Below are 19,268 nucleotides of genomic sequence, written 5' to 3'. Positions count from 1 at the left end.
CCTATGATGTCTATAAATATACACTATATGTATATTCATAAATAGGTAGAGGACTTTTTTTCTTTTCTCTTTATATAGGTATTTATTGATTAAAATTCAGATGTTGGTGGTTTAAAAAACATCAATTATATGATTGAAAAAATAAAACTACAACTTGTCTTGGTTACAATTTTGACCCATTGAATTTGAGTTGTGTCCCATTGATTTCTGCCGGAGGGGTACACTGTCCCCATTAACACAATTTTCAAAATGAATCACTGCATACATACATACATACATACATACATACATACATACATACATACATACATACATACATACAGTGTACATACATACTTAATTGACTGCTCCCTATAGGGGCTTTTCAGGGCCAATGAAACACAACGAAAGGACGGAACAGAACAACAACAACAACTGTTGAGAATCCAGACTGGCCGGAGGCAAACCAGTTGGCTATTTACAAGTGCAGCTGGGAAGTTGAACCAGGGATTACCAGGAACAAATTCAACGAGTGGTCAGAACGGGTCTTGAACCTGGGATCTCTGGATCTCAAGGCAATCGCCCTAAGGGCCCTCAGAGAAGGTTATTATTAACCTTTTCCCTCCTAATGGCCACTCATAGATTATACTCAAATGCCAGACAAGACAGACAATTTAACGCCTTAATGGGAAACTTCTTAAGGGCAAAGAGGAACACAATAATGTATATTCAAAAACCCATTAATATTATTCAAATGAAATACAAGTAACACACGACAACAACTAGAAGGAAATGAAGATGACAAAAAACAAGGGCATTACCTGCAGTGATTTTCAAAAGATAGAATAACTGGGTACTCTGATGTCTTAAATGCACAATCAGCAATAGCTTCTATAACATCCTGGTATATATAAGAGACACAATCTTAGAATAATTATAGGACATGATAGGAAACTTTTTATAACAAATATGAATGTCATTCAGCCATTCATTAGACTTGTTCTTAGTACTACATGTAAGAAGTAAATCTTCAAATCTTCACTTCAATCCATTTCTACTTCTTGCTGCTTGTTCAGCTCCGTATTCAGGTTATGGGTTGGTCGAATATAACTACCGGTATATCTAATATATATCTGAAGCTTGCTAATTAATAATTGACAAATATCCTTTTAATAGCAAGAACAGAATTTATCTGGGCTTAAAACCGAAATTTTTTGAAGTTTTTTTTTTTGCAATACATACATGTAAAACTAGGCTTTAAATGAAAAATCGGCCCTCAAAATTTGACACTGATATACCCACACTACAAACACTGCACTACGAAGATTGGAACAATACTTCTTAATTAAACAAGTGCAGCCATAAGATATAACCTCAACAAGCAAAAGAACCTCAAGTAGAACAAGAAGGACAAAAATCTCTAGCAACTAGGCCAAGAACCTGAAGTAGGCCAAAGAACATGGAGACTCGTAACTGATGATTACACAGAGTACTTATATTGGTATTGTGGTGCATCTATGGCATTCTCCCATGGAGTAACTACCCCATAACCATTTAATGTCCAAACCTTGAACAAAATTTCAGTGCAGAGTGTCATTCCATGTGTGATAACAGGTTCTTGCTCTTCTGTTCTTCCATCCCAGCAATCAAGTTCTATGCATCGGCAGCCAGCCAACAGGGCTTGTCTATACATTTCCACTGATGATTTCCCTGTTAACTGATGTCCTAACGACAAGGAAATAACATTGAAGCTAAGCATATCTAGTTTAATACTCTACTTTTTTTCCAAGAACCGGGACATTTCCAGAAATATGCAGCAATAGATGCTTTTGATTCTTTCCTTGATTTTTTAGCAAACTACATAACACACCACAAAGTTTATGTTATTTCCCATATAAATGGTTTGTACATGTAAAATTCATCCAATATCAGATGCATCAATCACCCAAGCACCAAAAAACAAAAAGAGGAAACTAATTTAAGTGTTTTTATTTTCAAAAGATGTGTATAATTAATATATAGGAACTGCTTTAAATCACTGTAAAAAGCACACTACAGATAAAAACACATAACAGATATCAACTGGCATTAAATTTACCTGTTAGATATGTGTTGTGTGATGAATTGATAAAATAATGTGATATGGGATGTGTCATGTCTTGATTAAGAGGCAAACGATCCGGATTGATAACAAAATTATCATCACTCATAAGATATCTGGTCAGCCCTTGCACAGAAAAGTGACCTGAAAGTCAAATGCATTTGTAATAAAAATTTAAAAAATTAAAAATTTCCAGATACCCTAGAACCCAAGTACTGCATTAATCTTTAACCAACTAATCCATGTGTCACACTCCATGGATGGCAAATCTCAAAAAAAACTGAAAACAATCAAAAGGACACTTTTGGTCCTTCCAACAGAGATAACCCAATTAACTTAACCTCCTTTCAGTCCCAATAGCGAGATTTTACTCTTTTTAACACCAGATGATTTTACTCGTCAATGAATGGGTTAATAGGAGATGCTGTCAATCTACTGTAGGTTGGTTCGTAATACAGGGGTTTGAAAAGCAAATCAAATCTACAGCGAAAGCCCGCCTTACAGCCACCTTGGTAATACGGTCACCTCGTTATTGCGGCCTTCTCCTATCGGAAACCCTCATTAATGCGGTCACCCGTTAATACAACCAATGGCCACAATTTTAAATCCCAAACAGTAGAATCCTCTATAATTTCACCCAGTTAATACGGCCACTCTCGCTAAATTAAGAAAATCCAAAACGCCTGTGACACAGTAATCGAACAGCCGATTTACTTTACAAAGTATTGTCAGCGACACTCCTCCCTGTTTTCATTACAAACATGATCTTGACACTACTGTAACATCCAGTAAGGCAAATCACAAAGGGATTAAGTCATTGTGCTTTCATCAAAAATTCTATTGATACTCAAGTCTATCAGTTAGGTAATTATGGCAGCTTCTGTTTTTTAGAATAGTAAGCTGGGCCTGTTCTTGTTTTGACTTTAGGCTCAGAACGTACATATATGGTACACATAACAATTTTAAGCGTTTTACCTGAGCAAAGTTTCGAGAATTTTATACAATTCTTACTGTACGTACATTCCTGTTGTTTATTAAAGAGAAAAACGTTCTGGAAGTGCAAAATTTGATATTTGTTATTATGGCCCTTTATTTGTGAATTTCACCCTACCCCGGTAATATGGCCAATTTTTTTTAGGCACGTTGATTACCGTATTAACAGGGTTCCACTCTGTATTTATGTCGTTTTAACAACCTTGGGTTTTTTTTTATGGTATCACACACAAACACTCTAGGTATCCCTTTCAGTTCTGAGTAAGAGACTTGTAGATTTTACTTTGTCCAATGCCAGACAATTTTACGTTACTCACAAATGGGTTTACTTCAGGGATGAATGGGTAATACAATAGGATCATACCTTTCTTAGCAAAGTCTTTATTTGGTTCATGCTTATCAATGATGGCTTGGGCCTTTTCACTGGTGCAGTATGGGAAGAGGATTTCATTGAGACGAGGATCTCTTTGTTTATCATTAAGAAAGCCCACAAGTTGCTCCACAGTCAGGTAGGGCTTTTTCTTCGCACCACTATGAACAAAAGAAACACACTCAGTGGTTTACATACGCATGATGAATGAAAAGCATCAAATATTTCAGTCAGAGAAGTCGGCTATTTTTTTTCCTAAAGTAATTAAAGACAGATTGGGTTATTCCAGAAAAAATCCACCCCCCCCCCCCCCCCCGACGAATGGGGTCGTTTTTTAACCCCCCCTCTCACCTGGATTTCCAAGACAAAAAGACCCCCCCTCCTGCCTGGATGTCCGGGAAAAAATATTAGGCTTTAAAAATTTAATTTATTTTTAATAGAAAATACGCACAATCACATATAGATGTTCTTTTCTAATTTCTAAAGCTTTGGCTTTAGAAATTATATAAAAATTCTGTTGTGTGGAACTAACAAAAGAAAGGAGCAAAAATGCTAAAACGCGAACGAGTGTTTATACATTCTTAGCTCATAAAAATCAATTGCCCTTGTTCTTTCTTTGCCCTAAATATGGTCCAAAAGTAAATACAATTAGTAGAGAACATGACAAAAGAGTTCCATAGTCATTCCTTTTGGAGACATAACGTCAGTCTCGTCCACTCAAGATCGAAAACTTTTAAATCAAACATGATCAAAATCTTTTGAAAAACGAGTCTAAACTTGTTTATCGTTCAAATTCTTTTATATCTTAAAGACTGGATAATTTGAGTCACATATCCTACCTTCAAGAGCCTGTAGTTCGAATCTGCAGTGGAAGGAAAGTTCAAACTCGCGTCGTGAAGAGCTTTCTCAGTCCGACATAGTTTCAAAAGTCTTTAGGCTTTCGTTAGTAAATCGGAAAGACAAAATGTGTGCTATAAAGAACCTATCCAAGACAAAACAACGGTGGCACGCTGTGTCTGGGTACGAGAAAAATGTGTCAGGCGTTTCAAACTCTTCGTTGCAATATTGTTGCGACGGCTCTTTCTTTAGTATCTTGTTCGCATTTTCTGCTATAAAAAGACCTGCGAAGGAACTTAGATTATCATTTATGTCAGGTGAGAAATATGTGAACAAAATATTTCTACTATTTCCAGAGTCTGAGAGCGCTAAACTGTCACCGAACTAAACGTTCGAATCGCGTGAACTATCGGTTCAGATGACCCCTGCAGAAGACTTTTTCGATTTCAACCCCCCCTCCCGCGAGAATTTCCAGAATCCCATCCGTCGGGGGGGGGGGGGTGTGGATTTTTTCTGGAACAACCCATTCTTAAACCTAAGCCAAACTTCAAATTTTATCGAATCCCCTGCACACTGATGAAATGTCAATACAATGATATTAAATCATTCATTGGAAACCGGCACAATATCACAAGAGAGACAAAGAGAGTTATTTAGTCATGTTAAATATGACAAAAAATTATAAGAGTGCTACTTACATTTCAGCAAATATTTTGTCTATGTCTTGCCTGTCACATAGTCTGTTGTAAAATGCCCAAAATTCTTCAAAACTAAATTTGTCAGGGCTAATACTGTCATTCTGGAAAAAAAAACAAGTTTGAAGTTTTTTATGTGTCATTCAAAACAGTACCATAATAATACTGCAAATTATCATCAAGGTTTTCTAAGTCATATCACAGTTTTTTCCCTTGCTATGTTTTACTTTAAATTGCAGTATAGTGTTACTTTCAGTATGAGGTCAAGCATAATCATTTAAACATTATCCAGTTGACTTGTAGGCCAATAATGTTATTATCAGAAAAAAATTCAAGCATATTATAAGTAGCATGATCACCGTACCCATTCCTGTAACATACCTGAAAAATGTGAAATTGTGTTTATTGGGGTGAAAATCACTTTATATTTTGGCTTATTTCGGCTTATTTCACACGCAGACTTTCATATCTTTCTAATTGTTTGCAAAATATTAAAGTTTGGTCTGTTTTGATTCACCCATGATCCCTTGCAGGCATGGTCTTTCCTACAGATAGTCAATTTTGAGATAAATAAAACGTAAAAACAGAAAGCTTTCACTACATGGAGGCTAGCATCCCCTCGTTTAGTTCTATTGACACCCTAAACACTGGCTTTCTGCTCCACTTTACAATTTGAGGTCAGAGTAGATGTGTCTCTCAATTTCCTGAAAATTGCCCCTGAAAAGACATTATGAACTTCCCAATAATATCCATAGTAGGAAAGGTTACCAAGCCTTGTGAAGCTTATGGATTTAATCATGGCTTAATTCTTTGTGAAGTAGATTGTGATGTTTACTGGCACTCAAGACTTGGTTCAATATGGCCCAGCATGTCAAAAACACATAGCGAGCATGTCAAAAAAACCCTGAAAGCTACAATGACAAAACTGTGGAAATATCTAGGGGAACTTGAGAGGATTCAGAAAATGCTTGGTTGGATCAGGAGCAATGTCGAAAAAAGTGGTTTAAAAATATATTGTGGCGCAATTGCGGAACAGAAAAAGCGTAGCGACTGTTTTGAGGAGTGATTCTCCATTTGTAGTGGATCCCTCAAACTAATTTTTCTGTATGTTATGTTAAAGCACAAGGTATGAGCATTTAGTTCAGATGAACCCACAGATATCAGTTGAAGACTTGTTTCAAACAATAACCTAGTGAGCGCCAGAATTCCAAAACACAGCGTTACAGTAAGGAAACAACGAAATTTTGAACCTTTTAAATGTGTTTTAATAAACTTGAACTGTTGAAATTTGGCTCATAAGTGTTCTCTCTTATGAAAAATGGTTTTGAAGACTTTCAATTTGAAAATTGTGTTACGCGTTACACTCAAAATTTTCCTATTTTTGCATCCTTTTCCTTTGTTTTCTCAAGAAAAGAAAGTCGTTTACCCTTCTTACACCCTGTATGCTAATCAACAAGGTAACCTTAGCATTCAGCAAAAATATAGCTTTATTGAAGACGTTAAACTGAATGAATCAGGAAATGTTTCTGAGTCACCCCCAATTGGGTATGGTGATTGTGCTACACACCATTAATTAAAAGATATATGCTTGCCGGTGTAATGTATGTAAGTATAACAATACAATCCCTCCTATACCATTATTAATTTAATAATCACAAATAACATGTTAGTCAAGTCAAAAACAGGTTTTTGACCGGTTCTGAGTGACTGAGGAGGTACATGTAGTGATGGCTGGGTCGTCCCGCACTTGCAATCCTGACTTGACTTCCCACATTCACTTACACTGTAGTTCACTGGTCTTCTTTTTCCAAGTGAAGTCTTAAAGATTTGTGTTATTTGTTTCAATGACCCTGATAAATCCATCAGAAGTGGTCAATCAAGTACACACTGACAAAATGTATATAGTTTGTTCTAGGCCTTACTTTTTCATGTGGGAGGCCAACAGACTGAAGAGCATCAAGCACTCTCTTCTTGTCTTCTTTACTATTTATTGACAGGTACTTTAGAATGCTGGTATTTAAAATAAAAGACATTCTTTAGTTAAACTTGCTGAAGGCAGAGAACTGACCTACTTGTAATTTGAATAAAAAGGCACAAAAATAAGTATTTTTTTACAATAACTGTCTAAATTCTTGCATGCTCTTTGGCTAATTTTTTGTCATCAATAAAGAAAGTCAGAGATTTCGCGGCAATGAAAGGCTTATACTTACAAGTAACTGAAGAGAGAGGCACACACAGTTCATTTTACAGTACCGCTCAGAATTAACCTAACATGGAACGCGTTCGCGAACGTGATCAGAACGAAACTTGAACGAGAAATGAAGCAGCAACAGAACGGATTTGGAACGGGGGCAGAACGTATATGGAACAAACAAGTTCTCTTTAACCTGTTCTCTAGAACACGTTCTCATCTGCAGGAACGCGTTCTAGAGAACGTCCCCGCTTAGCAAGATTTATGTGTTCATTGTACTTTCTGAAGTCCACATTTGTTAGCATTAGGCGCGTGAACTTGCTTGACACCCGGCCCGGTTAAAAAAGGGATTGGTGTTCAAGGCCGCTAAATTAAGCGCTTGAATTTAAGACTACTATTGGGAAACTGTAATAATCAGAAAACGGAGATGGAAAGTACATTTCATGTGCATTTAGCTGGTAAAGAGAAAGCTTCAAAATATCTTTCTGTTTTCAATTAAGAACAAAACAAAAAAAACCCGCACTTCAAATCAGCGAGAAAAACAGCTGCAGTGAACGGGATTGAGATGTTAGTGTAAATATTTTCTTTTTCTCAATATGGCCAAAGTGGCTTGAAAATTTACGTACGCATTAGTTGGATAATACTGTTCATCCACAGACAACGAGTACTTTTAGAGTTGTAGAACCAGAACTAGCGTTACGCGACTAGTTTTTGCACTAAATTTTTAACCATCACGCCAAAAATAAATTTATCGTTTGATCTGTGGTTTGGTTCGTTCGGTTTGAATGGTTTCCTTCACTTTAATCGTTCCTTTAAGATATTTCTTTTGTACATAACCGAAAATACACGTTAAAATTCCACTAGCCGTGAAATGCGCGCAAACAAAACAACTGGCTCGTTCTGCTTCACTAAACAAGTTTGGTTGCCTAGCACGTGACAATTTTCACTCAATACGTGACTAATTCTCTCACGCAAAGTACAAACTTTAAACCCTCGAAACCTTTAAAACGCTTTAAACCTTTCTTTTTTTCCATTCTTTCAAACAATAGCTGCTGCGCACCAAACGAACGATAGAAAGGTTAAAGCGATACAAACGATAGAAACGAAATTAAAAGTGCGATGTTTCGGATCAAAATGTAACGTCCAACGAAAAATTTTCGGATTCCACCAACTTTGTCTTTGTGCTGTGCGCTAACAAAGCAAAATCAACACAAGGAAAGTATCAAAATAAACAGCAGACATAATAGACAAGCTTTTGTTTTTGGTATTATTCCAAATAAATACTTTGTAACAAAGAAATAACAGATAAACTTCGGGTATTGTCGGTAAGCATTTGACAAGCAATACCGTGCGCAAGGCCAAATTTATACGTAAGTCATCTTTTGTCCTTGTTTTGCTCACTTTTTGTATACAATCAAATATTATATTTTTGCACAATTGAAAAAGAAATCTTATTGATCACTGCAATAATTTAACTGTTTTTTTAAATATCTCTAGCGCAAAAACCTCATTTTAGGAAAAGACTAACTGCTTGACTCGAAGTTACAATCCCATCTTCATCTCGCAGTGAATATTCCCGGTTTTTGTGAACGCATTCAAAGGAACGCATTCTTTTTCTTGTAAATGCGTTACATGGAACGCGTCCAATGGAACCACAAGAGAACAGAGTTGGAACGGATTCGGAACGGGTATAGAATGCATATAGAACGGATAAGAGAACGGAAATTGAACGAATATGTAACGCGTTCCGTTCACCGTTCCCTGTTAGGTTAATTCTGAGCGGTACTGTACCTTTCAACACACTCAAAAATTGGTCCCGCTCAAGGCAGAAACCAATTTTTCAATAAGTGTAAAATGCACTGTGTGTGCTTCTCTCTTCAGTTACTTCAGTTAATATGCAAAAATTTGCACAACTGTCAACTTTTTAGCCAATGAAGTCTTATTGACTGTTGAAAGTAGCCAATCAGAAAGCAGGAAAAGTTACTCACAATGTTCACCTGCGGCCTGTGATTTCCACAGCCCCTTTGACAATTTTATGACGCAATTTAATTATTATCACCAATAAGAGGACAGACTTAAAAAAACTGATGTTAATAATAATTTGTTAAATTGCAACTGCATGTATAATGTACATGTGTGATAACCTGGAACTTTTATTGTTTGTTAGTCAGACTCTATACCTATTATATGAAAACGAAAAATGACTTTTTATATTATTAATTTAATAGTGGACTACAAAATTTAGATTAATGTTACCCACCCAGACATAACATTAAAGTCTCCAATGTATTGGAATTGAGGCATACCAAATAAAATGCTGATGTGTACGATTGAATACTTGCCAGTTAACTTTGGCAGAACTGTTTTGAGTTGGAACATCCTCTCAAAATTTTCAAATTCTGCAAGCTTTGAGAAACCAGTTTGCTTGCTGGTGTTTAATGTCATCCATAGGGTCATTGCACCAAATATTTTTCAGTTTTGATGCTTTTGTCTTTTTATTAAAATGTTGCTTTATGCCTTGTTGTGGTTTAACTGGGTTTTGAGAAGATCCTCCAATCTATTGGGGCAAATTTTCAACATAATGTCAACAAGTCCAGAGTTTTTAAAAATTCATGAACAAGTTGACAGTGAATGGAGTGACTTTTGTGTAAAGTGTTGATAAAGCCAAAAGAGGTCTAACAAAAAAAAACCAATTATCCATAATCAGGAGCTGAGCCATGCCACCGTAAACATTTTCTTTGCAAATTTTGGTATAAACAAAGGCTCACTTACTTTCTGACAGGGATCTTTCCTTCTCCACTTGTCTGGACACAAATTTTCATGTATCTAGGAAATAGTTAAGTAAAATTTTAAAAAGTGAGAAACAACATAGATCGTACCCATTTGAAAAAGCTCAGTTATTCCAAAAACGTTTTTTCATGATTATGAGTCAAACTCTTTTAGAAATAAATATTCTGCTTACTTGGCTGACATGAAGGAAAAAAAAGAAGCGTGAAACACTTAAAATTTAATATGGATGCTGGCTTGGATTTCAGAGCACTTAGAGGAAACACGTACACCTGTACAATAGCTACACTGCAATTTGGGAGTAATGCTTTTGGATCTCTTGATAAGCACCTACGGGGTTGAGACATTTTGATGGATGTTTAGCTTAAGACACAGAATTTAAATGCCAAGGAGGTTAATTGTAGGGAGAAGTGGTGGAAGTGGTATTAAAGCTTTTACTCATCATTTACTAACAGTTCAACCTCCAAATGACTCATACAGCTCTTTACATAACTTGATAACAAACTTACTGTTTCTCCAAAAACGTCATGGGTGAGGCATTCACAGCTAAAGGATTGTGTGTCAAACGCATCAGTGCATTTGTCCACTCGCTTGCAATGCCCACTGAAGAGGACACAAAGTTCACAAAAACAACATCCACCATGTTGGCTCCATGCACAACAGTTATCGTTCTTCCTTGAAGCAAATCATCTTCTGGTCCGCCAAATCTTAGGGAATCCTTTAACCGTTGCTCCTGCAAAGATTTACAAGAAGTACATGTATAATTACGTTTCAAATTGAAAACATGAAAGATGCCAGTCTAGCAAGAAGAATAATCCAAGTGGCCTAACAGCAATTTAATATTTATTTGTGATTCTGGGGGAACATTGTGTCAGATTTATAGTATTCTTTTATTCACAATGCAAGTCACGTAAATTCAAGTAAAGCTATGACCCTTGCAGTTATGAACGCAATTTTGCCAATTGTGTAGAGAAGGCTGAAAAATTCAGAACTTCAACAAGGTTTGAAGCTGTGACCTCGCGATACCAGTGCGCCAATCTTACAAACTGAGCTATAAAGCCACTGATATTGGGAGCTGGTCATTTGTGGGTTCTAATGTTCCCATGATGAATGAATCATAAATGAAATGATGTATGGAATGAATCATAAATTATATTGAACTTCTTAGCTCAGTTAGATCGTTGCACAGGTAGATCCTGAGGTCACAGGTTCAAACCTCATTGAAGTCCTGAATTTTTCAGGCTTCTCTACGCAATTGCCAAAATTGCCTTCATACATGTAACTGCGAGGAGCATAGCTTTACTTGATTTCATATCTGCAGTTTAATTAATATATGATTCATTTCATATATCATTCCATTGTTGAGTCATGTAAAAACAACCTATATTTTGTGTTTAAAAGCTTACATCTCAAAAACCAACTTGGTGACCCCCAATTTTTTGTTAGAAAGTGATAAGCAGGCTAAGATAAAACTCTTTGCAAAGTTAAAAAGTATTATCTTCATTCTCATAGCCACTGTCACAGCTAGAAAATTTTAATGTGGCTCTGAATCCACTCCAGAGAATTTTGCAACTTTGCAGAGAGTTTTATCATAGTCTTCTTACCACTTTCCAGCAATAAAAATTAGTGTTCACCGAGTTTGTTTTTGACATTTAAGCTTTTAAACACAAAATATAGGGTGTTTTTAGATGGCTCCTTTGTTGCCATGGTAACATAGTACGTCACATTAATGAATGCACTTTGCTTAGCAATAATAACTACTGTTGTTGCTTCATTTAGTACCGTTGCCATTACAGGAAACAGTGTTGTAGAGTTAATCCTTTGAATAGAACTTTCTCTCCAAATTGTCAAAAATCATTTGAGCTGCCTTGCATGTTTCTTTTCTGATTAAGCAAAAGGTATATGATTTTATAAAGAACGCTTGGAACAAAATTAATATTTATGAACTGGTGGAGTCACAATTATTATTCTAGTGTAATTTCACGTACACATACTGTAAAAACTTGTGTATAAGCCACATCTTTTTGCCAATATATTGGACTGAAAATCGTGTGTGCGGCGTATATACAAGACGATTGCTTTCAGAGGGAATAAACTGGCTGGTATGGGGTCACAAATAACAATAAAAACCTTCAGTAAATAAAGATTAAACCTATTCTTTGACAGATCACTTCAACGCTGATTTCCACCACTTGCGAGAAAATACCACGCTATTTGGGAGAACTCATGAGACAAGTGGCCAACTGTTTTGTTGCCCTTGATTACTTGCATGGCATGTTTGGGCATGGGGTTGTTAAACTCTCGTTTAGCAACACGTTTTTCTCAGATCGATGGCTTCCACATGTCTTTATAGACATGCCATGTATGCACAGCTGATGGCCATGTTGTTTTCTGATCGCGGTGAACAATATGACTTGGTCCAGACTTCCTTGCGTAAATGACTGCATGGTTACTAAACAAAAAAATTTTGAATCGTTCCCTGTGCTTTATATTTATTTCCCCTGAAATTTCAACTTTGGGCTTTAACAATGAAGACAGGTGTTGTCAGTCCAACCAATTAAGGAAATCAATTGAAGATAAGCTTCTAAAGGGTATTTTAAGAGTTTATTAACGTCCTGCAAATACACAGCATAAGATTTCGACAAACAAACAAACAGCTTTTGGCCAGAGTGCTTTTTTAAAGATTTTTTTCTCAAAATCATGCTTGAAATTTGGGGGGTGTGGCTTATCTCTGAATAGCTTATAAACAAGTTTTTATGGCAGTTTGACAAGGATGGTGTTCTTGTCCTTTTGGTATGATGTTTTCACACAGGATTTAAAGCATGAAAATCAATAAATGATTAATTATTAATCAAGAGAGGAACCAAGCTAAAGTACAATGTTATTGCATAATGAACAATATTTACACAATTTCATGCAAAGATTATCCCATTTCCAATAAAGAAATTATGCTGTGTAGTTAGACAATTCACTTGAATAATAATTTAAAATCAAACAGTGAATTATCGTGTACTTTTGTTTAGACTATTCCCAAAAGTTCTATCACTAACTATTCAACAGAATACAGCATGTCACACTTCAGAAAGCACAATAGGTATGACACCAGTATACTTTTTAACTTGGTAGCCATCAAATGGCATATTCATTATACCTAATAATAAAGAACAATAACAAGATTGGATTTATTTCATTGCTGGTAAATATAGCAAGCTCAAGGAAACACTCCACTATTTCACCATCAGATAAAAATACAACAAAATAAGGCAAAGACTATTTATGTATCAGAAATATCTTAAATTGGCCAATATTAGTAGGTTTGAGTTATGCATGTACATAATAATTTATTATAAAGATCACTATTTCAATATTATTATCACAATCCTCTTCCTGTCCACAAAATATGATTGCTCTGCAAAAGTCTTAAAAGAAACTATAAATTATTTAAAGAAAGGCCTGTCAGCATTTTGTTTAACTCGGAATAAAAGTTCTGCCAAATGGTGGTATGTCGCAATTCAAAACATAAAAACGGAGATTCTAATTAAGTGTCCAAGTTATAGCCTTAATAAACCCCAACTTCACATGGCTAACACGAGGTTTGTAAGCTCGACCAATGTTATTCAATTCACAAAACCCCTTCTGGCGGAGAGCAAATTTATGTGCAATAAATGCAACGACCAAATTTGAAATTCTAATGCTTCTATTCAGAAATATTTGCATTCACATAGAAATATTTTCGAGTGGCCCTTATTCTCGTAAACAAGGGGCAGACATAAGATTGTTTATTTACCAAACCCGATGCAACTGCGAAATATAAGATACGCTGCAAATATTATACCCCGTAGATATGTTCATAGATAACTGTTGCAAGCCAAACAGTGTCTATACAATTATTTATCCGCAAAGAGAGAAATGTGAGAACTGGATTAACGTGCTTTAACGAGCTTCACAAACCCTCGGAATTCTTGCTGACTTTCCTGTCCTGACATCGCGCACAAAGCAGAGCTCCAGCAAGTCAGTTTCCTGTTAAAGTACACAAAGGTGACAGGTCTCAGATCCCTTATGTACACCAAAAAAGCTTTCTCTATGTCTAAACCGATCAATAAGAGATACCATCGCTGTAATAAATATTCCACTTGTCAGGAAAATATCAAGAAAATATGAGCACAAGAGGAAACCGATTTTAGCAATCACCGCTGCAGAATTCGCAACTGTGGAGTAAAATCTGTAAAACTGCAAAAAGCGAAGATGGGAAAATATACGACTCACTAAAAATATCCCAAACTTAAGCTTCATTTATACAAAAGTGTGCCATAATATATCCATCTTTATGCCTACCTTCTCTTCGGCTCGCCAGTAAATTAAGTGGCCAGCAGAATCTACTTTGACAGTACACGGTTGGCCAATAGTCGAAAGCTGAGAGTGAAAAGCAGAAATTTAAAAAAATATCCGTGATGTGGAAAATAAAGATACGGGATAAACACTGGATTGCTCACGACCGGTTTCACTAAAACAACAAAACACTTCCTGTATACTAGTGTACGAATACTACAAAAGCAAAACACGAAATGTATAAAAGCCTCCTCTTTGCATCTGTAGGGTAGCTTGATTGATTTAGATTACTAAGTTAAAGATCCCTAGGGTTTAGTCATGAAAAATGGAGGAGATCGAAGCGAAGCGATGGTCGAGCTTTATAAAATAGCGTGACTAAGACGAAAGACCAGACCGAGAGGTTGGAAAAAATTCACTTGCCTCGTCCCACTTTAAAAACCTTGCTCCTCGAATTAAAAAGTCAGCGACTTCGGGATGCGCCAGTCTTTCAAGGACCGCTTCCCCGCTCGCCATATTTTCAAGTTGGATTCAAAACAGTTCAGAGAATTCTCTCAGTATTCATTGGGAACCCAAATTCGCTCAGTGATTGGTTCGCTGGTAGCCGCGAACAATTTGCCGCCAAGCACACTTCAAACAGCTAATTGTCCAGGTTACGTGTATCTGAGTTATTTTCTGTCGTTTCTAGCCTGGAAGTCCGTTTTAAAAAACACAATCTACACAAGATAGACCCCACAGCGCTTGATAAGTTGCATAAATAAATTCAACGTCCAATCAACACCGCCATATTTTTATTCTTTTATTCATGATAGAAGACAAAACACTGAAATACTCCACCGAAGTAATAGTTCACAAAGTTCTGTTTACATTTCAAAAACACGATTCATAAGATATACAATATGAAAACCACGAAATGATTTTACGAGAACCGATAACAAAGATCCAATCCCTGAAGTAGTGTAAGTGATTAAGTATGCAGCCATTATTTAATTTGTCGCAAAAGAAAAAAACGGACATGCTGGTTTTTACGATATGTAAAATTTACAAATATGACGACTTACATAGGATACTTTTGTCTGCTTTTGGCTGCCAAAACTAGCGCCTCCATGACTGTCATTAATATATTTTAATTTTGAGGCATTCCAATTTCTACATTTAATTTAAAGATATGCTCAAAATATTCAAATTGCATGAAGGAACAACAGAATGGAAGCTTCTGCGATGCTATGTGTTTGAATCAACCAACAACACTTCACAGAAATTACCCCAGGTTGTGTTAAATGCAAAAAAAAGCGCTTCTCTGTGGAGAGAAAAATCCTTCGTAAAATTTGTGAGCTTTATAGTTATGAATTTTCCACCTTATAATGACATATTTCTAGTTTTCTATCGCTTAAAAATTGTGGAAAAGCTTAGATAACACCAGACGTTTTTCGCATGTGGTATTGTAAGGAAAAACACTCAGAAATCTAAGTAAATCGTGAAAAAAGATATGGTCAAAGTCTCTATAAACATAATTGCCAATTCTTGCATAATTGAATTTTTTTAGCAGAGGGGGCTGAAAGAATGCAAGTGAAAAACACCTGCTCAAAAAAAAATTAAATAAAAAACGAAACTAGATAAAATACCAATCTTTTTGTAGCTGTACCTTTTAAAGTATTTCTTATATATTTTAAAAACGATCTGTGTAGTTACCTCATTTCTTTCATATTTACACAAGAAAAGTGTCTGCTTGTACTGTAACAAATGGAAATCACTCATGATTTCAAGATCTTTATCACATTTTACTTAAATATCATACTTACAGTTAAAAGATTTATGACTAGATAAGCCAAAATGGCTTTAAAAACTCTAGCACATGGAAATATAGGTTTTATTTGAAGCCTTTTTAAACACTTCTCATTGCTATTATTCAATTTAACTTACATTCGTTAGTACTGCTATAATAATTATATTTCTTTATTCAACAGAGGACACTGAAGCACTCAAACACTTAATCTTGAGGATAACTCAGCCAGGAAAGAAATCTCCTTTATTTTGACGGAAGTGCCACATTGAAATTCTACCACCACCATGGTGTACATTAAGGGGGTATTGCCTAAATTACATACAAAAAATCAGACAATCATTAATAATTTTTTTGTGGGTGGGGATCTTATTCAATAAGTTATAATGATTGATCTGAGAAAAAGAAACTTTAGTTTATGTTTTTTCAAATTAATTTTAGTTTTAAAATGAAAGGCCATGAATTCATAAATGAAAAATAAATAGATCAAAATGCATGTATATTTTTAAAACATATTTTATTTTTTAATAAATATTTCAAGCTAGCCATGAATTCATAGCGAAAAATAAAGACCCTTGTACAATAACCATAGTAAGTGACTTAAATTTTAATATTACCATAAAAGTGCATCCTACTTTCTATATATATGCAAATAATAATATTACTGCATGCAACAAAATAGAAAGGGATGAAAACAAGTTACACATAGGATACATATACGGGTCTTTGGATGAAATCTGTGTATTCAAATACAAGCTACTAAGAACCTTCCAGTGCTGTTTATTTTGCTGTTCAAGATGGTGTATGAAAAAAAACAGCTTCAGTGTCGAAAAAGAAGCTAGTAATGCACGAAAAATTATTTTCATCAAAAAATACAAAACTTCAAGTACAATCAGAACATGTGAAAGCCTTGGCTTTACTAAAGTGGCTCCTTGACACGCAAGATTCTTATTCCGGTAATAAACCAGAAAAGTATCCGTCATCCCAGTTGTGATTGGGGAACTTGGAACAGTGAGTAAACATCTGAAAATGTGTGCTGAGAAGATGGGATCACCTGAGATCATTGCTTTGCTTCAAAAAGCTTGCTTGATGTTCTGGGGCAACAAACCACCTATATCTATAATGGTGTGAGACAAAGATAACAATAATTTATTCAAACTTTAAAAAGCAGAAAAATATGTACATAATTTACAGAAATATTAAAAAGTAAGAATTGGAAGAACTATAAAACATAAATTTTTTTTTTTGAATCATAAGAATACAATCACTGTGTCAATAATCATTTAGAGCGAGTTTCAATTGAGTGTCGTAAACCAAAACCAAAGTAATTACTTTGGCCAATCAGAAAGGACTGAGACAATCCGGCAAACCAATCAAAACTCGAAGTAATTACACGTAGCCGACACAAAGCGCGGGAAAATGTGCACGCGTGAGCCACGATTGGTTTTGGTTTCACTTCTGATTGGTTGAAAAAATGGCGCGAGAACTTTGAACCAATCACTTAGTGAAGTAATCATAAACCAAATTAATTTTCTAATTACTTACTACACTCAATTGAAAACCGCTCTATCCATAATTACAATAATATATCATTATTATTATTATTATTATTATTATTAGCACATGCATTGTTCCAAGTATGGCTGACAGTTGTACACTGCCAATGACGCCAGGTATACCTAACTTTTCTGGCCATGTTCTTACTTCTTTTGATATGGTTCCCTATGCACCAATCACTACTGGTATCACACTTACTTTTGAAACCGCACACTGGTGGCTCAGTTGGTTGATCACCGGGCTGCCATGCGGGAGGTTGTGAGTTTGACTCCGGCCGAACCAACACTCAGGGTCTTTAAATAACTGAGGAGAAAGTGCTGGCTTTGTAATTACATCTGCAAATGGTTAGACTTTCAAGTCGTCTCGGATAAGAACGATAAGCCGGAGGTCCCGTCTCACAAATAACTTCCATGTTCATTAGTTCCCTGAGGGACGTTAAAGAACCCACACACTATTCGAGAAGAGTAGGGAATGAAGTTCCCAGTGTTGTGGCTGTCCTCTGTGTGTATATGGGTGGGTGGGTGTAGCAGGTACACATCAGCTGAATAGCTGCCAAAACTTCAACCGGCTCAAACAAATACATGTAAATAACAAACAAACAAGCCTGGTGTATTTGCTTCACCTCTAATGCCAGTTCGTCTTATTATCATAACTGTCTCAAGGTACATGAAAAATATTTAAGCTTCAACTGGGAACTCGGAAAAATCCAAGCCCCAGATGATAATGTTTAATATCTTTCATGTATCACATTACTCGCTTGGGTATGTCTTATGGTAGTGTTGGTAATCACCAGTAATTCCACTCTTACTCACAGACTCTATTCCAGAGTTTAAGATAAGAGCTCTCCTAAATTTCTTAGTTGGTACATGTATCTAGCACCTTCCCAAGTATTCTTGCAGAGCCAAGAAGGCATACCTTTTGCACTGGTTCTACTCCAAGTTCAACTCTAAATTATCTTCAAGTTCTTTCGCAGATTGTCTGTCACACATCCACTTGAGCCCGCTGTGTCCCACGCATTTCCTAGTTTGTTGTTGTTGCACTCCTTTGTCCAATGTTATTAAGTCAGCCCACACATCATGAAGTACATATATCACGTGAGGATTCAGTCACTTACATTTGTACTTAAAGTAACCGTCGCACATGCGCAACACAGTGAGTTCCGACCCATGGAAGGGGTTTCTTTCTCCAGTACTTGTCAGACCATCAAACACAAAAGAAAAGAGACCTCCGCTAACAGGAAACACAAACAACATAGAACCATAGTTTCTCTACAAACTAACCCTTCATTAAACATTGTGTGGGTTAGTTTGTTGTTTTGCTTCCCTGCTTTGAGAAGTTTTCAGTTTTACGCTCTCTTAAAAAACAATTTCAATAGTGATTTGACTTGATTGGTTTTGCAGTCACTCAAGTGACTGCAAAAAAATTTTTGTTTTGTGCGACCCTGTTGATATTAATTCCGGGCGCGCACGTGTCATCGTCTCGGTTCTTGTTTTGCACGTAACTTGTCTGTTTTGCAAATTATGCAACTTTTCTTCGGAGTTAGTGTTAAACATGAAACTTGAATGTATTCAATCGCTTGGTTATTAACATTGGCCACGGCGAAGTCAAGGCCGCACGGGCCGACAATGAACTGTGTATCGATCGCTTAC

The 19,268-nt window shown here is 36.0% G+C and overlaps 1 protein-coding gene across 4 annotated transcripts in view; it reads right to left on the bottom strand.

The window, feature by feature from the left end:
* Positions 1 to 14,902, bottom strand: part of LOC138049938 (1-phosphatidylinositol 4,5-bisphosphate phosphodiesterase beta-1-like) — a 51,578-nt gene extending 36,676 nt beyond the window's left edge. For all 4 annotated transcript variants that reach the window (XM_068896420.1, XM_068896419.1, XM_068896418.1 and 1 more), the window contains exons 1-11: positions 14,703 to 14,902; positions 14,289 to 14,366; positions 13,905 to 13,973; positions 10,463 to 10,686; positions 9,939 to 9,992; positions 6,898 to 6,985; positions 4,979 to 5,079; positions 3,438 to 3,604; positions 2,078 to 2,224; positions 1,547 to 1,704; positions 801 to 880 (exon numbers count right to left, since the gene is read on the bottom strand). In XM_068896420.1, coding sequence (XP_068752521.1) covers positions 801 to 880; positions 1,547 to 1,704; positions 2,078 to 2,224; positions 3,438 to 3,604; positions 4,979 to 5,079; positions 6,898 to 6,985; positions 9,939 to 9,992; positions 10,463 to 10,686; positions 13,905 to 13,973; positions 14,289 to 14,366; positions 14,703 to 14,795 — 1,259 coding nt within the window. In that variant the 5' untranslated portion in view covers positions 14,796 to 14,902. The remainder of the gene's footprint in view (positions 1 to 800; positions 881 to 1,546; positions 1,705 to 2,077; positions 2,225 to 3,437; positions 3,605 to 4,978; positions 5,080 to 6,897; positions 6,986 to 9,938; positions 9,993 to 10,462; positions 10,687 to 13,904; positions 13,974 to 14,288; positions 14,367 to 14,702) is intronic.
* Positions 14,903 to 19,268: the final 4,366 nt, after the last annotated feature.

This window comes from Montipora capricornis, chromosome 5, assembly GCF_036669925.1.
Source record: "Montipora capricornis isolate CH-2021 chromosome 5, ASM3666992v2, whole genome shotgun sequence".
NCBI lineage: Eukaryota > Metazoa > Cnidaria > Anthozoa > Scleractinia > Acroporidae > Montipora > Montipora capricornis.
The sequence above is the reverse complement of the archived record's forward strand: the minus strand, read 5'-3'. Positions and strand labels throughout refer to the sequence as shown.